Genomic DNA, 18,038 nt, shown 5'->3' with positions numbered 1-18,038 from the left:
TCTATGATCCTAGACAAAGGTGAGCAGACCATACTGATTTTTAAAGTTACTTTCTTTTTGTATGTCAGGGGGGAAGGGGAGGAGGGGATATATAATTTACACAGAGAAAAGAGCACAAATTACGAGGATACAACTTGATGAAAAAAGTCCAAAACAGAGAATAGCACAGCTTTCTTAAAAGTTTCATGGACTGAAGCAGTGGTTCTCAATGTGTGGTCCCCAGACCAGCAATATGGGGATGGGGTCCAGGTGGTTCTGATGCACACTCGTGTTTGAGAACCACTGGAGTAGAAAACAAATACCCTTGGGCAAACTCCTGGCTAAGGGCAGGGCATGGTCACCGAGCATGAGCAGCTGAGCAAAAGCAACCCTATTCCTGGAGCCAAATTAAACTCAGATTCAGGAGAACAGGGCTTCCCGAGAGGCTCAACCGGAGAAGGCAACGGCGCCCACTGCAGGACTCTCGTCTGGAAAATCCCATGGACGGAGGAGCCTGGTGGGCTGCAGTCCGTGGGGTCGCTAGGAGTCGGACACGACTGAGCGACTTCACCTTCACTTTTCACTTTCATGCACTGGAGGAGGAAACGGCAACCCACTCCAGTGTTCTTGCCTGGAGAATCCCAGGGATGGGGGAGCCTGGTGGGCTGCCGTCTATGGGGTCGCTCAGAGTCGGACACGACTGAAGCGACTTAGCAGCAGCAGCAGAGGCTCAGCTGGTAAAGAACCGCCTGTAATGCGGGAAACCTGGGTTTGATCCCTGGGTTGGGAAGATCCCCTGGAGAAGGAAACGGATACCCACTCCAGGAGAATTCCATGGACTGTACAGTTCATGGGGTCATAAAGAGTCGGACACGACTGAGCTACTTTCACTTTCATGCTTCAGGAGAATATTTCAGTGAGAACCTAGGAAACATCTCTTTTCTGTACTTAGGAAACAAACTGCTTCTCCAACAAAAGGAAAGATATTAGGTAAACAATTAGCTACTATCAGTTTAGTGTGTTTATTAACACAGAGGTAAATATATGTTATTTGTATCACTAACCACAAGAGCTATACTATAAAATGACTATTGTTATATAGTATAATAGTATTTGACATTAAAGGCAGTAGAGTATATTTAAAGTATTACATTAAATGTTGGTTATGAAAATGTGTACAAAACAGGGTTTCTCTCCCCTCAGTTCTCTCAGAGAAATGGAGCCACTTTAGAGTCTTTATGAACTCTCATATTACAATATGCTTTTTTATTTACTTGTTTTGTATGGCAACCCACTCCAGTATTCTTGCTTGGACAGAGGAGCCTGGTGGACTATAGTCCATGGGGTCACAAAGAGTCAGACAAGACTGAGCGACTAAGCACACAAGCTAACTTCTACAACATTCTAATCTAATCTAAAACTCAAACGAAAAAAAAAATTAGCTTCTTCACGAAAGACATGCAGGGTTTAAGGACCAGTTCCATAATTGGATGCAAGTTGCGAAGTTGCTAGGTGATACCTGCATCTCTGGCAGAGTCCACGGCAGTATTGTAAGCAGAAGAGTCAAAACTTTGAAGATTCTGTGACCAGTTGGTTAGATTGGTAGCCATCGGGGCGGTTGCCTCCTGGACTTCCATTGTGGTCTTGTTAGCTTCCGCGGTGATCAGCTGGGACTGACCCAGGCGCTGCTGAGCATCACCTTCACACAGAGCACAAGGACACTTATTTTGCAAAGAAGTAGGGCCTTTGATGGGATCATGAATATTCATTTAATCACTGGGATGAACCAGACCTCAAATTCAGGCTTTTCAGTCACTCTGAGACCTTTACACATATGTTAATCATGGTGTTAAGTTAGGTGCATAAGAATACTGTAAACAGTATTGACAAGTGAGATTGAAAGACTCTAAAGTCTCAATAAAATCATGTAGTTCATTTAAAACATTTCCAAATTAGAGGTAGTTTTTAATATTACTTCAGGTTAGAGACCTGGTGAGAAAACTATACAAAATGTGCATGAGATACTAACTCATAAAATGTTTGCCTGAAATTCACTGTAAATATCACTTTCATCTCTGTAGGACACTTTCTGCCATAAAAATGATGCTCTAGTATAGACATAAATTGGTAAGGAAAGGTATTTTTGAATTAGAAAAGTAAGTTTCAAAAGACATCTACAGTGCAATTTTTAAGTCATATATTTAAAATAAAAACAAGTTTACAACAAAATGTTTGTTTCCTAGATAATGAGATTATAACAGATTTCTCGTTTTTTCTCTTTTGTTATCTATATTTTCTAATTTTTCTACAATGGGCATGCTTTATTTCCGCAATAAAAACAATTAAAAATCTCTTAGGTGAGGTTTAGTCTCATTTTTTTTTTTAATCAGAGAAACATTTAACTCAACCTCTCATGCTCTGGACTCTTGACGGTTGTGGCTTTGAATCCTGGGTCATCATCTTTGCGTTGCTGTACCTTTCAGAGCAATCTCCCTAAACTTGACAAGCCTTGGGGTTCACATCAGCCTAAAAGCAATACTTTCCCACATGAGATAATGTTTGTAAAATGCAGCCCAGTGCTTAGCATGTAGTAGCTCTGACGCTGCCAAGGAGACCCATCTGGCCAGGGCTTCAGTGTCCTTGGTACTGCTGCCGGATCTGCTCCGTGCAGTGAAACACCACATCCAGCAGTAATGTGCTAACTTTCACTATGCCGGGAAAGGCCCATCTGCTTCCCGTCACATCTTTCTGAGATACCCCAGGAGTTTCAGATTAGGCAACATGAGTGCTCTTGTATCCCTCTCCGGCTAGGTGGTCTCTCTGCTTGCACTATAAGAAAGACAAGCCATGAAACAGACAGCAGCAATACTGCTGGGGCCAGAGAAACCCAATAACCAAATTAGGGCTTATTTGTTAATGAAAAAGGATGTTCACAAGAAAGTAGGTTACCCAACAGTATACACATCCTGATCTCATTCACACACACACACACACACACGACTGAAGGAAAATGCTCTTAAATTTAATTGTCATCCTTAGGTGATGTAACTACAGCTTTTATTATCTTCCAGGACGTGTGTGTGTGTGTGTGTGTGTGTGTGTGTGAGACAAACGAAGTTTCTTTTGTCATCAGAAAGCAATATTATTTATAAAAAGATTAATAAGCAGGGAATCACTCTTTCCTCAGAGGTTTACCTTAATATTAGTGAACAAATCGATGAGCTTAAGTTTTGTTTGAGATCCTCACCTCTCTCTGCGGCTTGCAGTCTTTTAATGGCATCATTTAATCTGTTTTTGAGAGCACTCTTCCTTGCTAGGGCTCCACCCACGCGTCTGCTGGTGTCCACCACTGCCTCATCACTGCCTGTGGAGAAGAAACCAAAAGAAGGACAAGCAGGGCAAAGAAGCCGGGGGGCGGGGCGGGGGGTGTGTGTGGTCAAATCTGTTTCAACGAAATAATTCTGGTTTGTACCATGGAAACGAAGTGAAGTGAAAGTTGTTCAGTCATGTCCGACTCTTTGCGACTCCATGCGCTAATATAGTCCATGGAATTCTCCAGGCTAGGATACTGGAGTGGGTTGCCTATCCCTTCTCCAGCGGATCTTCCTGGCCCAGGAATCAAACTGGGGTCTCCTGCATTGCAGGGGGATTCTTTATCAACTGAGCTATCAGAAAAGCCCCTTGTACAATGCAGTCATCTGCAATATCCTGAATATGATATAAACATAGAATGCCAATTCTGGAAAGTGGCACTTCAGTTAAGATGTAAAGGACTGCAGAAAACCTGTAACACTGCTTGGGAGTGATACAGGATGTCATAAAGTAACTCATAAAGGGTATAGAGATAATGGCTAAATTTTTGATTGAAAAATGTAGTACTGCTGTGGCTAATAACACCTAGTAGCACAACTGATTAAGAGTGGACTTGTTAGATAAGAATAGTTCTTTTTTTCTTACTTGTTTTAATAAAATTTTAATTGATACACAACATGAATCTAGAAAATGGTACACAATTACAAGTGCATGGCTCGATGAATTTTCCCAAACTGAAAGCCAAATATAACCAGTACCCAGGGCAACAAAAGAGCATTATTAGTCCCGTAAGGCTTCCTGGGACCTTCGTGCTAACCTGAAGGCAGTCCTACCTCTGCTCCTTAGCTGTGCCTATCTTTAAGGTTTATTCAAAAGAAATGATAGAATGTTATAATTTTTTATATCTTTTGTATCACTGTCTTAATTTCTGTACAGTTAAAAGTCTTGGGTAGTTTAAATCTTCCAGCTTTTTTTTTTTATTCTTTAAGACTGTGCTGGCTATTCTTGCCTACCCTATTCACGCCCATTTCCAGAGAAATTCTAGAAACATCCCATATGTGTATATATAGTCCTGGTACTTTAATTGCAATTATATTGAATCTACAGATATATTCTGGCAGAACTCTTATTTTTACAAATTCAAATCTTCCACTTAATGTAAGTTATTATATAAAAATCTATACTTATATATACAATGTTAATATATATATAAATAATACATTACACTCGTAAATAAACAACTGCACTCCTTTCACATGCTAGTAAAGTAATGCTCAAAATCCTTCAAGCTAGGCTTAAACAGTACGGGAACCAAGAACTTCTACATGTACAAGCCAGATTTAGAAAAAGCAGAAGAACCAGAGATCAAATTGCCAACATCCACTGGATCATAGAAAAAGAAAGAGAGTTCCAGAAAAACATCTACTTCTGCTTCATTGACTATGCTAAAGCCTTTGACTGTGTGGATCTCAACAAACTGTGGAAAATTCTTCAAGAGATGGGAATGCCATACCACCTTACCTGCCACCTAACCTGTATGCAGGCCAAGAAGCAACAGTTAGAACCAGACAAGAAACAATGGACTGGTTCAAAATTGGAAAAGGAATGTGTCAAGGCTGTATATTGTTACCCTGCTTATTTAACTTATATGCAGAGTACATCTTGAGAAATGCTGGACTGGATGAAGCACAAGCTGGAATCAAGATTGCCAGGAGAAATATCGACAACCTCAGATATGCAGATGACACCACCCTTATGGCAGAAAGTGAAGAACTAGAGAGCCACTTGATGAAGGCAAAAGAGGAGAGTGAAAAAGCTGGCTTAAAACTCAACATTCAGAAAACCAAGATCACGGCATCTGGTCCCATCGCTTCATGGCAAATAGATGGGGAAACAACGGAAACAGTGACAGACTGTTTTCTTGGGCTTCAAAATCACTGTGGATGGTGACTGCAGCCATGAAATTAAAAGATATTTGCTCCTTGGAAGAAAAGCTATGACAAACCTAGACAGCGTATTAAAAAAGAGAGACATTACTTTGCTATGATTGTTCCAGTAGTCATTATGGATGTGAGAGTTGGACCATAAAGGATTTTCACATCTTTGTTCCTGAGAGAATTTGGCTTATATTTTTCCTTGTTTATAATGTCCTTAGGATTTGATGTCTAAGTTTTGTTGACTTCATGGAAAAACAGAGTATTTCCCATTTTTCTATTTTCTGGAAGAATTTATATACTAACAGTTATTTCTTCAAGTGTTTTGGAGAATTCACTAGTGGAGCCATCTGAGCCTTGAGATTTTCTTATGGGAGGGCTTAATTACTGATTAGATTTATTATACATATGCACATACATACAGTTCTCCAGATTACATACATCAGATTTTCCATTCATTCTAGTACCTGTTTTGATTATAAGTCTTTTCCTTAAAAAATTATTCTTGAAAATGTGCTTGTAGCATAGACCCTAATTGCGGCTATTTTGGCACAAATCTAAACAAGTCACAATGTAAAATCTCGTCACCTGAACTGAAGGATCAACTTCCCAAGAATTGTTTTGTGCTTTGTTTACTTCCAAAGCATCAAGAAATGTATGTTTCTTGACAGATAAGTAATTTCTTCACTTCCCATTCTTCTTTTCCTTCTCTCTAATGGGCTTCCAGATAAATACTCTCCCATGGTATACTGTCTCTTTTCAATTATACAGTATTGGTGTGCTGGGTTTTATTGTACAGTTATCTTTTTTCCCATACATGTGTACAACGGGTGTACATAGGTGATGCTTAGTTGATTCTGTCAATGTACTTGTACCAAATGCAACATAACTAAAGTACAAGCGCTTCTTTCTTGTTTCCTCTGGTTAGTGTCAATAATTCCCCAGAATTCAAGGAGGGTCTTAAACATCTTTTGTTTTGCACGTTTTATCCTTTCAGTTTCAACTTTTTAGTACTGTGATACAAGCAGTCTATTCACTCTTTCTTTTGGGTCTTGTTACTGCAAAAAACACTGGCTGATATACTGAGGCTGAATATATTTAAGTATATTTGGAGTCTGATAAAAATAGAAGAAAGAAAATCTATTTGGGGCTGGATGTTCAAAAGAAGAAATGCTTCATAAAAAGTCTGTCCTATTTGGAACTCACTGTCTTACATAAACATTTTCCATTTTACAAATGAATTCAGTAGAAGATTTTTAAAAATAGTAGCTTCCTGGAGGGTTTATTACAGATTGCTAACTATTTGACATAGATAATGAAGAAAAGGAAACCTGGTAAATAAGGATTACTGATCATTGAAACTCATTTGGAAATGAATTAACAGTAATCTGGAATTACAACATAACTCAAGAGATGAATATGATTCTATTTGAAAATGTGAATCTATATTACAAACACTCATATTTTCTAAAGGGAAGCAAGTTCTGAGCCACACAGTCCTAAGTCCCCATAGGTGTCTCTTTTGCAAATAAACATATGAAGGGATTTAACCAAACAAGATCATGAAATAGGTGACCAGATCTGCAAAATATTCAGAGACGAAACCAGAAAGACTAATCTGCACATAAAATATGCAACTTTGAAGAGACAGCATTATTAGAAAAACTGCTTTCTCGAGGTTCAACAACTCAATAATGACAAGACTGAGAAAATACGTTGCAAATTATCAAGGAGAATGAAATACTTTGTCACTGCATCACAAAGACCCACATATTCTGGTCTTCACAAACAAAACAATCCACAGATATGACAACATTTACCCAAAAATATTTTACTATTGATATTCTAATTCTAATAACTGCTAATATTCTAATTCTTTTCTAAAGAGCATGTGTAAGACTAGACTTGTATAATAAATTAATTAGAATGAAGAAACAGAATTTTTAATGCCTTTGTTTACCCAGGAAAGATAATAGTTCTTTTATGTAATTAAACAGTTAAACAGTCTGCATATAAAAACAAATGCATTTATTTTCTCTGGAAAAAAAAGAGAAAATGAACATTTAGACTTGGGATTAATTACTCTGATAAAATCACATGAAATCTTCAGTTTCAAACTTGGTCTTTGTTTTTAGGTGGCAGAAGTTAGCTGGATAATGGATTTCCAACCTCATTAGTCAAGGCTCGAATATCCTTAGGAATGAGCTCATTACCCCAGAGATGAGTAAGTTTTAGTAAAAATTTTCGGTTCGATTGTTTTTAAGAGTAACTAACAAGATTCAAAGTTAACTAAAATCACTTCACTTTTGTTTTCCCTCCCTCTCCCAACCTTAGACGTGCTTGATCAGCAGCTGCAGGCCTCGGCCTTTGGAAGTGCTCCTTTCCATGTGGTCATTAGGGCTGTCCCAAATGCAGCACCTGGGCAGAATACAAACTACAAAAAAGCGCAAAGTACCGGAGGGCTCTGCCGCACCCTGTCCTCCCAACTCCGTGCGGACCCATCTCTTCACGGTAAGGTCTGAATATTTATTTTTATTTCTTCATTTGGCAGCACCAGGTCTTTGTTGCAGCATTCAGGAGCTTTTAGTTGTGGCATGTGGGATCTAGTTCCCAGACCAAGGATCAAACCCGCCTCCCTTCCCCCAGCACTGGGGGCATAGTCTTAGCCACTGGACCTCCACAGAGGACACCCTTCCTGGTAAAGTTTTAAAGGGCCTCTGAATTCTTCAAGAAAGGTTACATTATGTATATGATATAATTTTAGGGTGAAGTGTATTTTATGGTAATAACTCCCTGAAAATTGGTATTTATATCAAGTTTCTACTAATTAGCCTTTTTGATTAGCAAGAATATCCACTCTATGTTGGATAACTATATGTTTCCATGTAATTTTACTAAATGGAAATTTTTTAAAACCACATTTTAAAATATCTAGTAGCTGCTTTTTTTATACTTTGACTATGAGCAGGAACTATTAAGGCAATATTCAAATGAAACAGAATTTCTTCTTTCTGTTTCTAGAATTTTGAAACCTCTGTTTACATGCAGAAACACTGTGTGAAAGGAGGGAAGCAGCTACAAATCAGAAGGCAGACAGGAAAATGAAGATATTTACTAGAATCTGCCCTTGCTTGCAGCTCTCTGGCTTGATTGAGGAGGTTCTCGCTCTCATCTTTATGGTAAATGATCTGCGTATCAATCCCACTCACAGCCTACAAAGGAATCAGAGAGAGAAAGTAAGAATGACAGCAAAAGAAATCAAATTTTTATCATTCTAGGATTTAAATGCTTTACACTTTATCTGCTAAACACCAAACAAAATTCATACGGCTTCATTTTCATAGTTCGAAATTAAGGTCAAATGTAAACTGAGAAAATAATATCCTTGATTTTTACAAGATAAATGGTTTCTGAAGAAAATTCAGTGAACTCAGAACAGTGCCTGTCCAAGGCCCCACCAAAGTGCTTGTCATGAAGAAGCTGTTGAATAAACAATGTTTTTGAGTTGAGGAAATCTGAATATATGCATAAAGTATCTTCTCTAGTGGCGTGCTGCAGTCCATGGCGTCACAAAGAGTTGGACACGACTGAGCAACTGAACAACAAACTTCTATATCAGCAGGAACTAGTCTTCGATATTTTTTATTCAGGGACTTTGGTTTAAAAAAGCTTATGTTAAAGGAACAGGCATTCACTGACTGGAATATGACACATCTTGAAGAACCTGTACTACAGAAGCATTCATAACATAAATAAAATGGTCTTTTCTCAGTTCTGCTGCTCTTTCTCCCATTTGTATTACATTGGAAGCTCAAGAGATGACATTAGGAAACAAAGTCATAAGCCAGGAAAAGGCAACATATTGATATAAAAATGAATGTTAAAATAAGGGAATACTCACATCATAAATTCTATCAGTGATGTTCAAAGCCTGTTCTGCTGTTTCATTGGCTTCACTAACATAATTGGCAATATTTTCATAGACATTTGAAGCATCCAAAGCCTTCTGTACCAATCCATTCATATCTGAACTGTGCAAATTCCTGTTAATGAACAAACCTGGCATTATTGCCCCTTTTTACCTCCTTGGGAAATAGGGCCATTTTTAGAGTCTGATTAGAATAAGTTCAGTTCTTCCAGGACTAGAGGCACTTCCTTTTTGTTTTTTTAAAGTCACCTGGCTGGGCAGTGTTCACACACGCACCCCCTCCACACCCCTCCACTGCCCCCCTCCCACCTCGTGGCCTTTTCTAGGGGCGCATCGTCTTCCCATTCCTCTGCTTTTAGTTCTTTCAAGACTTCACCTTGTTTTTGCTTCTCGGCAATTGCCTGCCTGGCAAAAGCCTCAAGGAAAAGAAATGCTGATTTTAAAACAGCATCTGCACCTCTTCAAGCAAGAGCTTGTTTATGTGGTGGCGTCAGGCAGAGGAATGAACCCACATTCATCCCCACCTACTGCTTACCCGAATCACCACTGTTATTCCCTTCCTGTCAAAGAAAGTAAGGCTCTCAGAGAGGGTGCATAACCTCAGCATGGTGTTATTAATAAATATTAGCTGGTTTTACTCTATTTATTCAATCTTATTTCTTTCTTTTATATAACAGATCACGTATTTCTTGAAGAAGGGTTATAATATGTATTGAGCATCCCATGCAGATACTGGGTCAGCCCCATTCCATATACTATATCCCTGCATCTTACCATACCTGTGAAGTTGACATTGTTATTCCTTTCCCATAAAAGTTGCTGAGGCTCTGAGGAAGGGTGCACAGCGTGCCCAGGGCAAACATGGTTAAGGTCTGTCTCACTCCTGAGGCCCAGTTGCTCCCTTTAGGTGCACAGCCCTACCTCACAGTCAGCCTGATCCTTACACCACTTTCTCTGCCTTTGTCTCCTCTGTCTCCTGTAAGGTTCCTCTAATATTTACTGATACCCATCATGCACTGGGGGGCTTCCCTGGTAGCTCAGCTGGTAAACAATCTGCCTACAATGCAGGAGACCCTGGTTCAATTCCTGGGTCAGGAAGTTCCCTTGCAGAAGGGATAGGCTACCCACTCCAGTATTCCTGGGCTTCCTGGTGACTCAGATGGTAAAGAATCTACCTGCAAAGAGGGAGACCTGGGCTCGATTCTTGGGTTGGGAAGATTTCCTGGAGGAGGACACGGCAACCCACTGCAGTATTCTTGCTTGGAGAATCCTCATGGACAGAGAAGCCTGGAGGGCTACAGTCCATGGGGTCACAAAGAGGCAGACAGGACGAAGCGACTAGGCACAGCACAGCACATCATGCACTAGACACCCCCATGCAGAGGCTGATAACAAGATGTGCCTCAAAGGGTTGAAGTGAGGTCCAACAGGGATAAAACATGTTTAGTGCTTGGTACCATGTCAGGCATCTAGCAAATCTTAGGGCTTATTATTACACTTAAACTATTTCCTAAATGAAAATTTCAAGCTGTATGTGTATCCACATAGTAATTCATATTATGACAAACTCTTCTTCCTCTATACTAAGAACTCCACCCTCATTTCTGCAGCCCATCCTAAACCCTCTGTCTTAATTTTATTCAGTCTTAAACCCACCAGTTCCATCCTTTCCCCCCCAACTCTGGATACTGATAATTAATATCACTTTATTCATCAGTAACTTCTCAGAAGAGTCACTGTGATGTGACCTACACGACACCACAGATCCTACACTGGCTCCTCTCTTCATACCACCTGGACCTACTGAACTCAGCTAATCGTTTCTCAGCCTCCTTCATCCAGTTTCAGTCTCTGCGCATCGGCTTAGGCTCAGAGAGACTTCCTCTGTATTTTCTTGGCAACTCCCTTCTCTTTTGTCCAAGTTCACCATCATTCTGGCTCCTCTACAATAGGGCTGATATCTATTAGGCACACTAAGGGACCACAAAGATGCTTTCATGTTAAATTTTTTTTTTTAAATCAGAAGAAAAATGAGGATAACAGTAATTCTACCTTAGCCTTTATATCAAGGTAGTTATGACATATAATTAATTTTTTTTACAGCCCATGAAAATTATAATGCAGCTACTCTGCAGAGGTAATTCTGATCCAAATGCTTGCTACTTATATCTCCCTATAACTCCCTGTTCAGAAATGGAAAAGAGTAAAATCTGAGAAGGTTTTAAAAGAAATGGATAAAAGGTATAAAATGTTACCAATAATTTAAATACATAAAAATTCTGCTGGTTAGAGTTGGTGAGCAGATATACCTAAGAGCTTGAAACAAAAAGCCTGTTTGTTTTCATTACTAGGCACAAAACGGGTACTAAATCGATATATAAAATAAAAATATGCTTTTGAAATGGAAGCTTCTTGATGAATTATATGTATTTTTATTTGAGACAATATGCAAATCTACTGGGTATACCAGATAGATGTGGAAGACTATTCACATTTTGAAGAGAAGACATCTATAAATCTGGATGTTTTCCTGAATATATGTAGAAATATGCTAAACATAAAAAGGAGACTTAAGGTGATTGATATTTCTGATTATGTTTCATGTACAGCTTGGGGTTACTTCCTTAGAAGTTCTAGCTAGAACTCTAGTTTGCTGCAGGGTGACATTTAGAGAAGGTTTGTGTTGGTATCCCATTCAATGAGCTGTTAGTTGCTCAGTGGTGTCTGACTCTTTGTAACCCCATGAACTGTAGCCTGCCAGGCTTCTCTGTCCAAGGGATTTCCCAGGCAAGAATACTGGATTGGGTTGCCAGTCCCTTCTTCAGGGGTTCTTCCTAACCCAGGGATGGAATCCAGGTCTCCTGCATTGCTGGCAGATTCTTTACCATTTGAGCCACCAGGAAACTCCCAGAGAGCTGTAGTTACTAAATGACAAAAGAATGATGAAGACAGCCATAAAATTAATCTCAAAAACAATAACCTAACAATACAGTTATTACCAAAGCTAGCATTTTCTCCAAGTTCCATTTGACTGGCTTGATAAAAAGCCCATTTCCTGGGAACATGACACTCAGCTGTATACAAAACCATCTCACACACCAAGATTTTACCCATGGTCTATCCATCCCCACAACAACCCTGCCCTCTCTTCTTGGGAGACTTGGGAGGATATTTGAAAATTTTGGCAATCAGAAAAAAAAGGTGATTTAGTTTTGAACAGAAGTGAATACTGGTTCTTATTTAATTCATGACCTTTAACAATCCTTGTTTCTAATTGCCAGATTTGCAATCTTTCTTTTCAATGATCTCATTATTTACCTATTTTTTTAGGCTCATGAGTTAAAGTCCAATCTTTCAGTACATTTCAATTAACATTAAATGAGTGCTTATGACTCTTTTCTAGGTACTGTGAGGAAAACCATCAACCAATGTTTTCTTAACAGGTGTTAAAATAGTTCCTGCTGGGCACTGTGGAGTAGCTAGAGGATTTGACATAAGTCCCTTATATTGTCGACCTCCTACCAGCTTTACTTAAGACACCTGGATATGAAAAGCTTACGCTGTTTCTCAAATGACTGCAGAATTAGACCTTGCAGAAGGATCTGATTACCTGACAAAATTTCGTGCAGCAGTTATAGCCCTAAATAAAATGTGTTAGGTTATCCTATTAATTGTGGAACAGAGCTACCCCGCCTACAATTTCAGTAAACAACTGGTTCTCAAACCAGCCAACCAATAAACAAACAAACACGCAAACCCAACCCTAAAAACAAACTACTAACACTGTATCCCAGCAACCCTGTCATGTGAAAGTGAACAAAAATAAGTTATTCAGCCTGGAGATGTCTGCATTCTTAAAACCAAGGTATTACCTGCTCAACTCATCAGCCTCTTGCTGAAGGTTCCGTGCATGGTCAACAGCTTCCTGAACTAAATCATGACTGAGGTTGCTCAGGTTGGATAGTTTTCTTTGAAGCTCGTTTTTGGCTCCATCTATTTCGGCATAAATCCCTGATGCATTCTAAAGAAAACAGTGAGAAAAACTGAATTTAGGGGGACTTAAAATATTTTTTGTAGGGAGCACCAAAGAATCTCTATTCCTCCTTACTGTGAAGTTCAGTAAGCTTCAGGCCAGATCCAGAAGAGTCTAAAAGGCTATGCATGCGTGTTTAGTCGATTTAATTGTGTCCGACTCATTGTGACCCTATGGACAGTAGTCCACAGGGCTCCTCTGTCCATGGGATTCTCCAGGCAAGAATACTGGAGTGGGTTGCCATGCCCTCCTCCAGGGGATCTTCCAAACCCAGGGATCAAACCTGCACTGCCTGCACTGCAGGTGGATTCTTTATGGCTGAACCACCAGGGAAGTCTAAAAGACTATACACATAGATATTTACCTATTTGCATCTTCAACTCCTCTACTGATTCAGACATGCTCTGCCATCTCTTGTCTAAAAAGAAACTAAACTAAATAGAAACGCTCCACTGTCCTCACTTCTCCCTAATTTTAATCCTTTCATAGCAAAATAGAACCCCTCTGCAAATAAAGTGTCTATACACGCTATCTCTATTTCATCATTTTAAAATTAACACCTTTGACTTATTCCAGTCTGGTTTTTACCTCACTGTTCCACCAACACAGAAATTTACTTGATGGTTTCTGAGCTACTAAGTCTCATGGTTATCACTCAGTTCTCATCTTATTTGACCTCTCACCTGCATTTCCTATGCTGACTACTCTCACTGACACTCACCTTGCGATATGACCTCTCTTAATTTTCAGTTCAACTGTGGACCTATGGTCTTGGCTAAAGGTCACACATAGGATGCTGCTACAAACCTATTACTTGCAGGCTTGGCTGGGCCCTCAACACTGAAAAGAAATTTGCTCTCCTGGTCATTCAACACAGTGATTCTAAACACTGTCACTGTTCCAAAGCCAACACGAATTCCTCCCCTCCTCTCTACCTCTACGTCTGATTCTCAGCAGGTCACTTTTATTTAGAAGACATAAGCCATCTGTTAGTGGGGAGCACTTTTTTCGAGCTCACGACGTGGCGTTCCATTTCTATGAAGGGAGCTCAGTTACTGACCTTTGCACCTTTTCCTTACTCTGCTCTGAGAGGAGAAGTGGTTTATTTAATTGGTAAACTTAGGGGTGTAACTATATAGACTCTGCTCAACTCAGACAGCTGCCTCTGGGGAGCAAGCTGCCAGCAGAAAGCGGAGTTTTTCTGTGCTCCTCCATACAGTGCAAGCTGCCCTGGGCACCCCCATAAACCCTGCAGTGTTGGCAGTTTCAGTGGGCAGACCTGCTAATTCTGGAACTGAGCCTCAGCCATCCCATTTGGCTAAGAGATCTTTTAAAAAGCCACACCTCAATTTAGCTGAAATAAAGGTGATATTCTTGATCTTCAAATTTACTATTTTTCAACTTTTTAAGAACTTAGGTCCTGAAGGTAGGTAGCATTTACTGATAGCTCTCCTCAGAGATTCCAACACTGACAACCAGTAATTTCTCCAAATGGGTTGAGTACAGTAGACAGTGGGGGGCTGGAAGGTGGAAATGGCAACTATATATAACTCTTGAGATGTTTTGTTGTGAAGCAGAGTAATGGCGCAGAGATCAGAGGGGATGTGAGAGTTTTTTAGTTTTTTTTTAAAAGATATCAGATACTAGAGTATGTTTCTATGTTGGCAGGAATGATTCAGTAGAGTAAGAACTGGGCAAAACAGAAGAGAGAGGGCACAAGTTGATGGACTGAAACTCAGCAACCCTACTGTTGAGCAGAGGAAGCGTGCGATTCAGAACACAGGTGGGGGGCCTGAACTCTGACAGGAGAAGGGACATTTCACTAATTAGACAGAAAGGAAGGGAGAAGCAGGATACACAGGCAAGCAGACTGGTAGATTTGGGGAGCGAAAATGAAGGGAGTTATCTTTTCATCGTTCCTAATTTTCAGTGAAGCATGAAGCAAGTTCACCAGCCAGACTGATAGACAGGAGGTGGGTTTCCCACCAGTCATACTGGCTTCTCTGGTGTGGCCACGATGCTGAGGGTACTTGGGTTTACTGGGTTGTAGGATTAGAATTCTCAGGTAAGTATAATAGAGAAAGAAGTACGTATGGAAGTAAAGGGTGTTTGCAAAGAATGATTATACTGATAATTTTAACTGCTCGTGCTGCAGTCCACAGGGTTGCAAAGAATCGGACACAACTGAGCGTCTGAACTGAAGGAAGGAAGACTATGAAAGGAGCAGGGCGAATGAGATGGAGGAGGTTCTGGAGTGGCTAGAGTGTTTCTGGACTGCACACTCTACAGTAAGGGCAATGAGAGACGGTGCTTAGGGTGCTCAGTTGCATCGACTCTTTGCAACCCCATGAACTGCAGCCTGCCAGACTCCCCTGTCCATGGAATTTTCCAGGCAAGAATAGTGGAACGGGTTGCCATTTCCTTCTCCAAGCTTAGGGAGGGAGGTGCTTGATACTGGGATTTGGGAGAGGCACTCTTATTGATGACAAGATCTGGGTCTGGTCATACGAGGGATTACAGAGGTGGATGGGGAGGAAAAGCTTGTTGGACAGGAGAAGTTGAAGGAATTGGAGGTCTGAGAGCGGGTAGACTCATTCATCTGGGTTTTGATGTCACTGAGGAACCAGATGGGAGTAGGGATAGAAAGGAAGCTAAAACTGTCAAAGAATAGGATGGTGACCAGATGACTTTAAGATAATATCCTTTTAAAGGTAATAAAAATGAGCCAAGAGTATTTCAGTGATAGTTTGGTTCACTGCATTTATTGGAAAATTTCTACTTTAAAAAGTGTGACTTTCATTGATTTTGAATCCCAGCTTTATTGAACATACAACTTATGTGTAAAGAGTGAGTAAGATGCATCTACATTTGCACTTTCAACAGAACTTTCTGACTGGCTGTGCTGCCCAAAATGGCAGCCACCAACCACATGTAGTGCTACTGAGCATATGATACATGGCTAACGTGACTGAGGACTTTTTTAAAAATGTATTTACTTTTGGCTTCCTTGCTACAGGAGGGATTAAATCTCTAGTTGCAAGGCGAGCACTTCCCACTGTGGTGGCTTCTTCTGTTGCAGGGCACGGGCTCTGGGGTGAGCAGGCTTGCAGCAATAGTTGCAGCATGAAGGCTCGGAGCAATTGTGGCACTTGGGCTGAGCTGCTCTGCGGCACGTGGAATCTTCCCGGATTAGGGATTGAACCTCTGTCCTCTGCATTAGCAGGTGGATTCTTAATCACTGGACCACCAGGGAAGCCCTAAATTTTATTTCGTTTTAAGTAATTTAAAATTTAAGTAGCCATATTTGGCTACTGGCAACTGAACAATGAAAGAAACGGAAAAATGTAGTCACCTGATCTTAGTTTAACAATGCCACCTGACTTGATAGAATGGAGTCGATTACTCCTCTGTGACACTGTGCTAATGTTCTAACCTACTATGAATACTAACCTGAACAAGTCACATGTGTCCTTACCTTTATTATGCTATCAAGTTCTGAAAGGGTCAGCCGTGGCATCATCAGTGAGTCGGAAGATGTCCTCAGAGACGCGTTCACCCCTTCCGTCTGTTCCCTTACTCTCTCATGCTGTTTCTGCAGGAGGAAAAGCAAGGGAGAGAGAAAGAGAAGGTCAGTTTAGATAAGGAAGGCATTAGGGAGAGTGCTGTCAGCCTGCTGTCACTGCACTCAGACAGATCCTATCTCAGACCCACAACTGAACTGCTGTGCCATGCTGGGGAATTCCACTCAGCCCAGGCTCAGCCTTCTCATTTATAAAATGGAGAAAGCGCCTCAGGAGCTTCGAAGAACTTAGTTATGATTATTACTGACAGTGCCACCACATCAAAGAGAACTGACCCTCCAAAGAGGGCCCCTGATTCTTTCTCCATAAATGTGAAGTGGGGCCGAGGCTACGGGACTGAACACAGGCTCCGTATTTGCATTCACTGAAAAGTGACCTAATTCCAGAAAGCATTTATCATGTGCTAACTTTGGGCCAGGCACAAATAGCGCATCTGGACAGGAATAAAGTATATACAAAAGAATCTTAAAGTCCTTTCAGAAATTTAAAGTGACCCTAATATCAAAGCATAAAATTCTGATCTCACTTCTTCCGACTCTTTATGTTAGATGCTCAGGTGTTTTGAAGAGGTAAATTGCCCAAGTGTGGATATATTTTGTCCCTCTTTAAAAAAATATTTTTAAAAATTTATTTATTTATTTTTGGCTGTGCTGGGTCTTCGTTGCTGCATGGCCTTTTCTCTACTTGCAGCAAGTGGGGTCAACTCTCGGGCTGTGGCGCACAGGCTTCTCACTGCGGGGTCTTCTCCTGTGGAGTGCGCGGGCTTCAGTAGTGGCGCATGGGCTCACAGTTGCAGCTCTTGGGCCCTGGAGCACAGGCTCCGCAGTCGTGGCACACAGGCTCAGCTGCTCTGCAGCACGTGGGATCTTCCCGGACCAGGGGTAGAACCCACGTCTCCTGCACTGGCAGATTCTTTACCACTGAGCTACCAGGGGAGCTCTTTCTTCCTTTTTTTCCCTCAAAAAATTTTAAATTGAAGTATAGTTGATTTACAATGCTGTGCTCCCTCTGCTGGACAGCAAAGTGACTCAGTTATATATACATTGCTTTTTTATATTCTTTTTCCATTATGTTTTATCACAGGATATGGAATATAGTTCTCTGTGCTATACATGAGAACTTGTTGTCTATCCATTCTAAACCTAATAGTCTGTATCTACCAACCTCAAACTCCCAGTTCATTCCTCTCCCTTGCCACATCCCTCCTTGGCAGCCAGAAGTCTGTTTCCCTGTCTACAAGTCTGTTTCTGTTTTGGAGATAGGTTCATTTG

At 40.6% G+C, this 18,038-nt stretch overlaps 1 protein-coding gene across 3 annotated transcripts in view; it reads right to left on the bottom strand.

Annotated features, from left to right (window-relative positions):
* Positions 1-18,038, bottom strand: part of LAMA4 (laminin subunit alpha 4) — a 139,658-nt gene that overhangs the window by 36,752 nt on the left and 84,868 nt on the right. For all 3 annotated transcript variants that reach the window (XM_070449937.1, XM_070449935.1, XM_070449936.1), the window contains exons 13-18: positions 16,662-16,778; positions 13,026-13,174; positions 9,127-9,268; positions 8,341-8,437; positions 3,227-3,343; positions 1,499-1,678 (exon numbers count right to left, since the gene is read on the bottom strand). In XM_070449937.1, coding sequence (XP_070306038.1) covers positions 1,499-1,678; positions 3,227-3,343; positions 8,341-8,437; positions 9,127-9,268; positions 13,026-13,174; positions 16,662-16,778 — 802 coding nt within the window. The remainder of the gene's footprint in view (positions 1-1,498; positions 1,679-3,226; positions 3,344-8,340; positions 8,438-9,126; positions 9,269-13,025; positions 13,175-16,661; positions 16,779-18,038) is intronic.

Source organism: Odocoileus virginianus, chromosome 19 (genome assembly GCF_023699985.2).
Source record: "Odocoileus virginianus isolate 20LAN1187 ecotype Illinois chromosome 19, Ovbor_1.2, whole genome shotgun sequence".
Classification (NCBI taxonomy): domain Eukaryota; kingdom Metazoa; phylum Chordata; class Mammalia; order Artiodactyla; family Cervidae; genus Odocoileus; species Odocoileus virginianus.
This window is presented reverse-complemented; position numbering and strand designations above follow the sequence as displayed.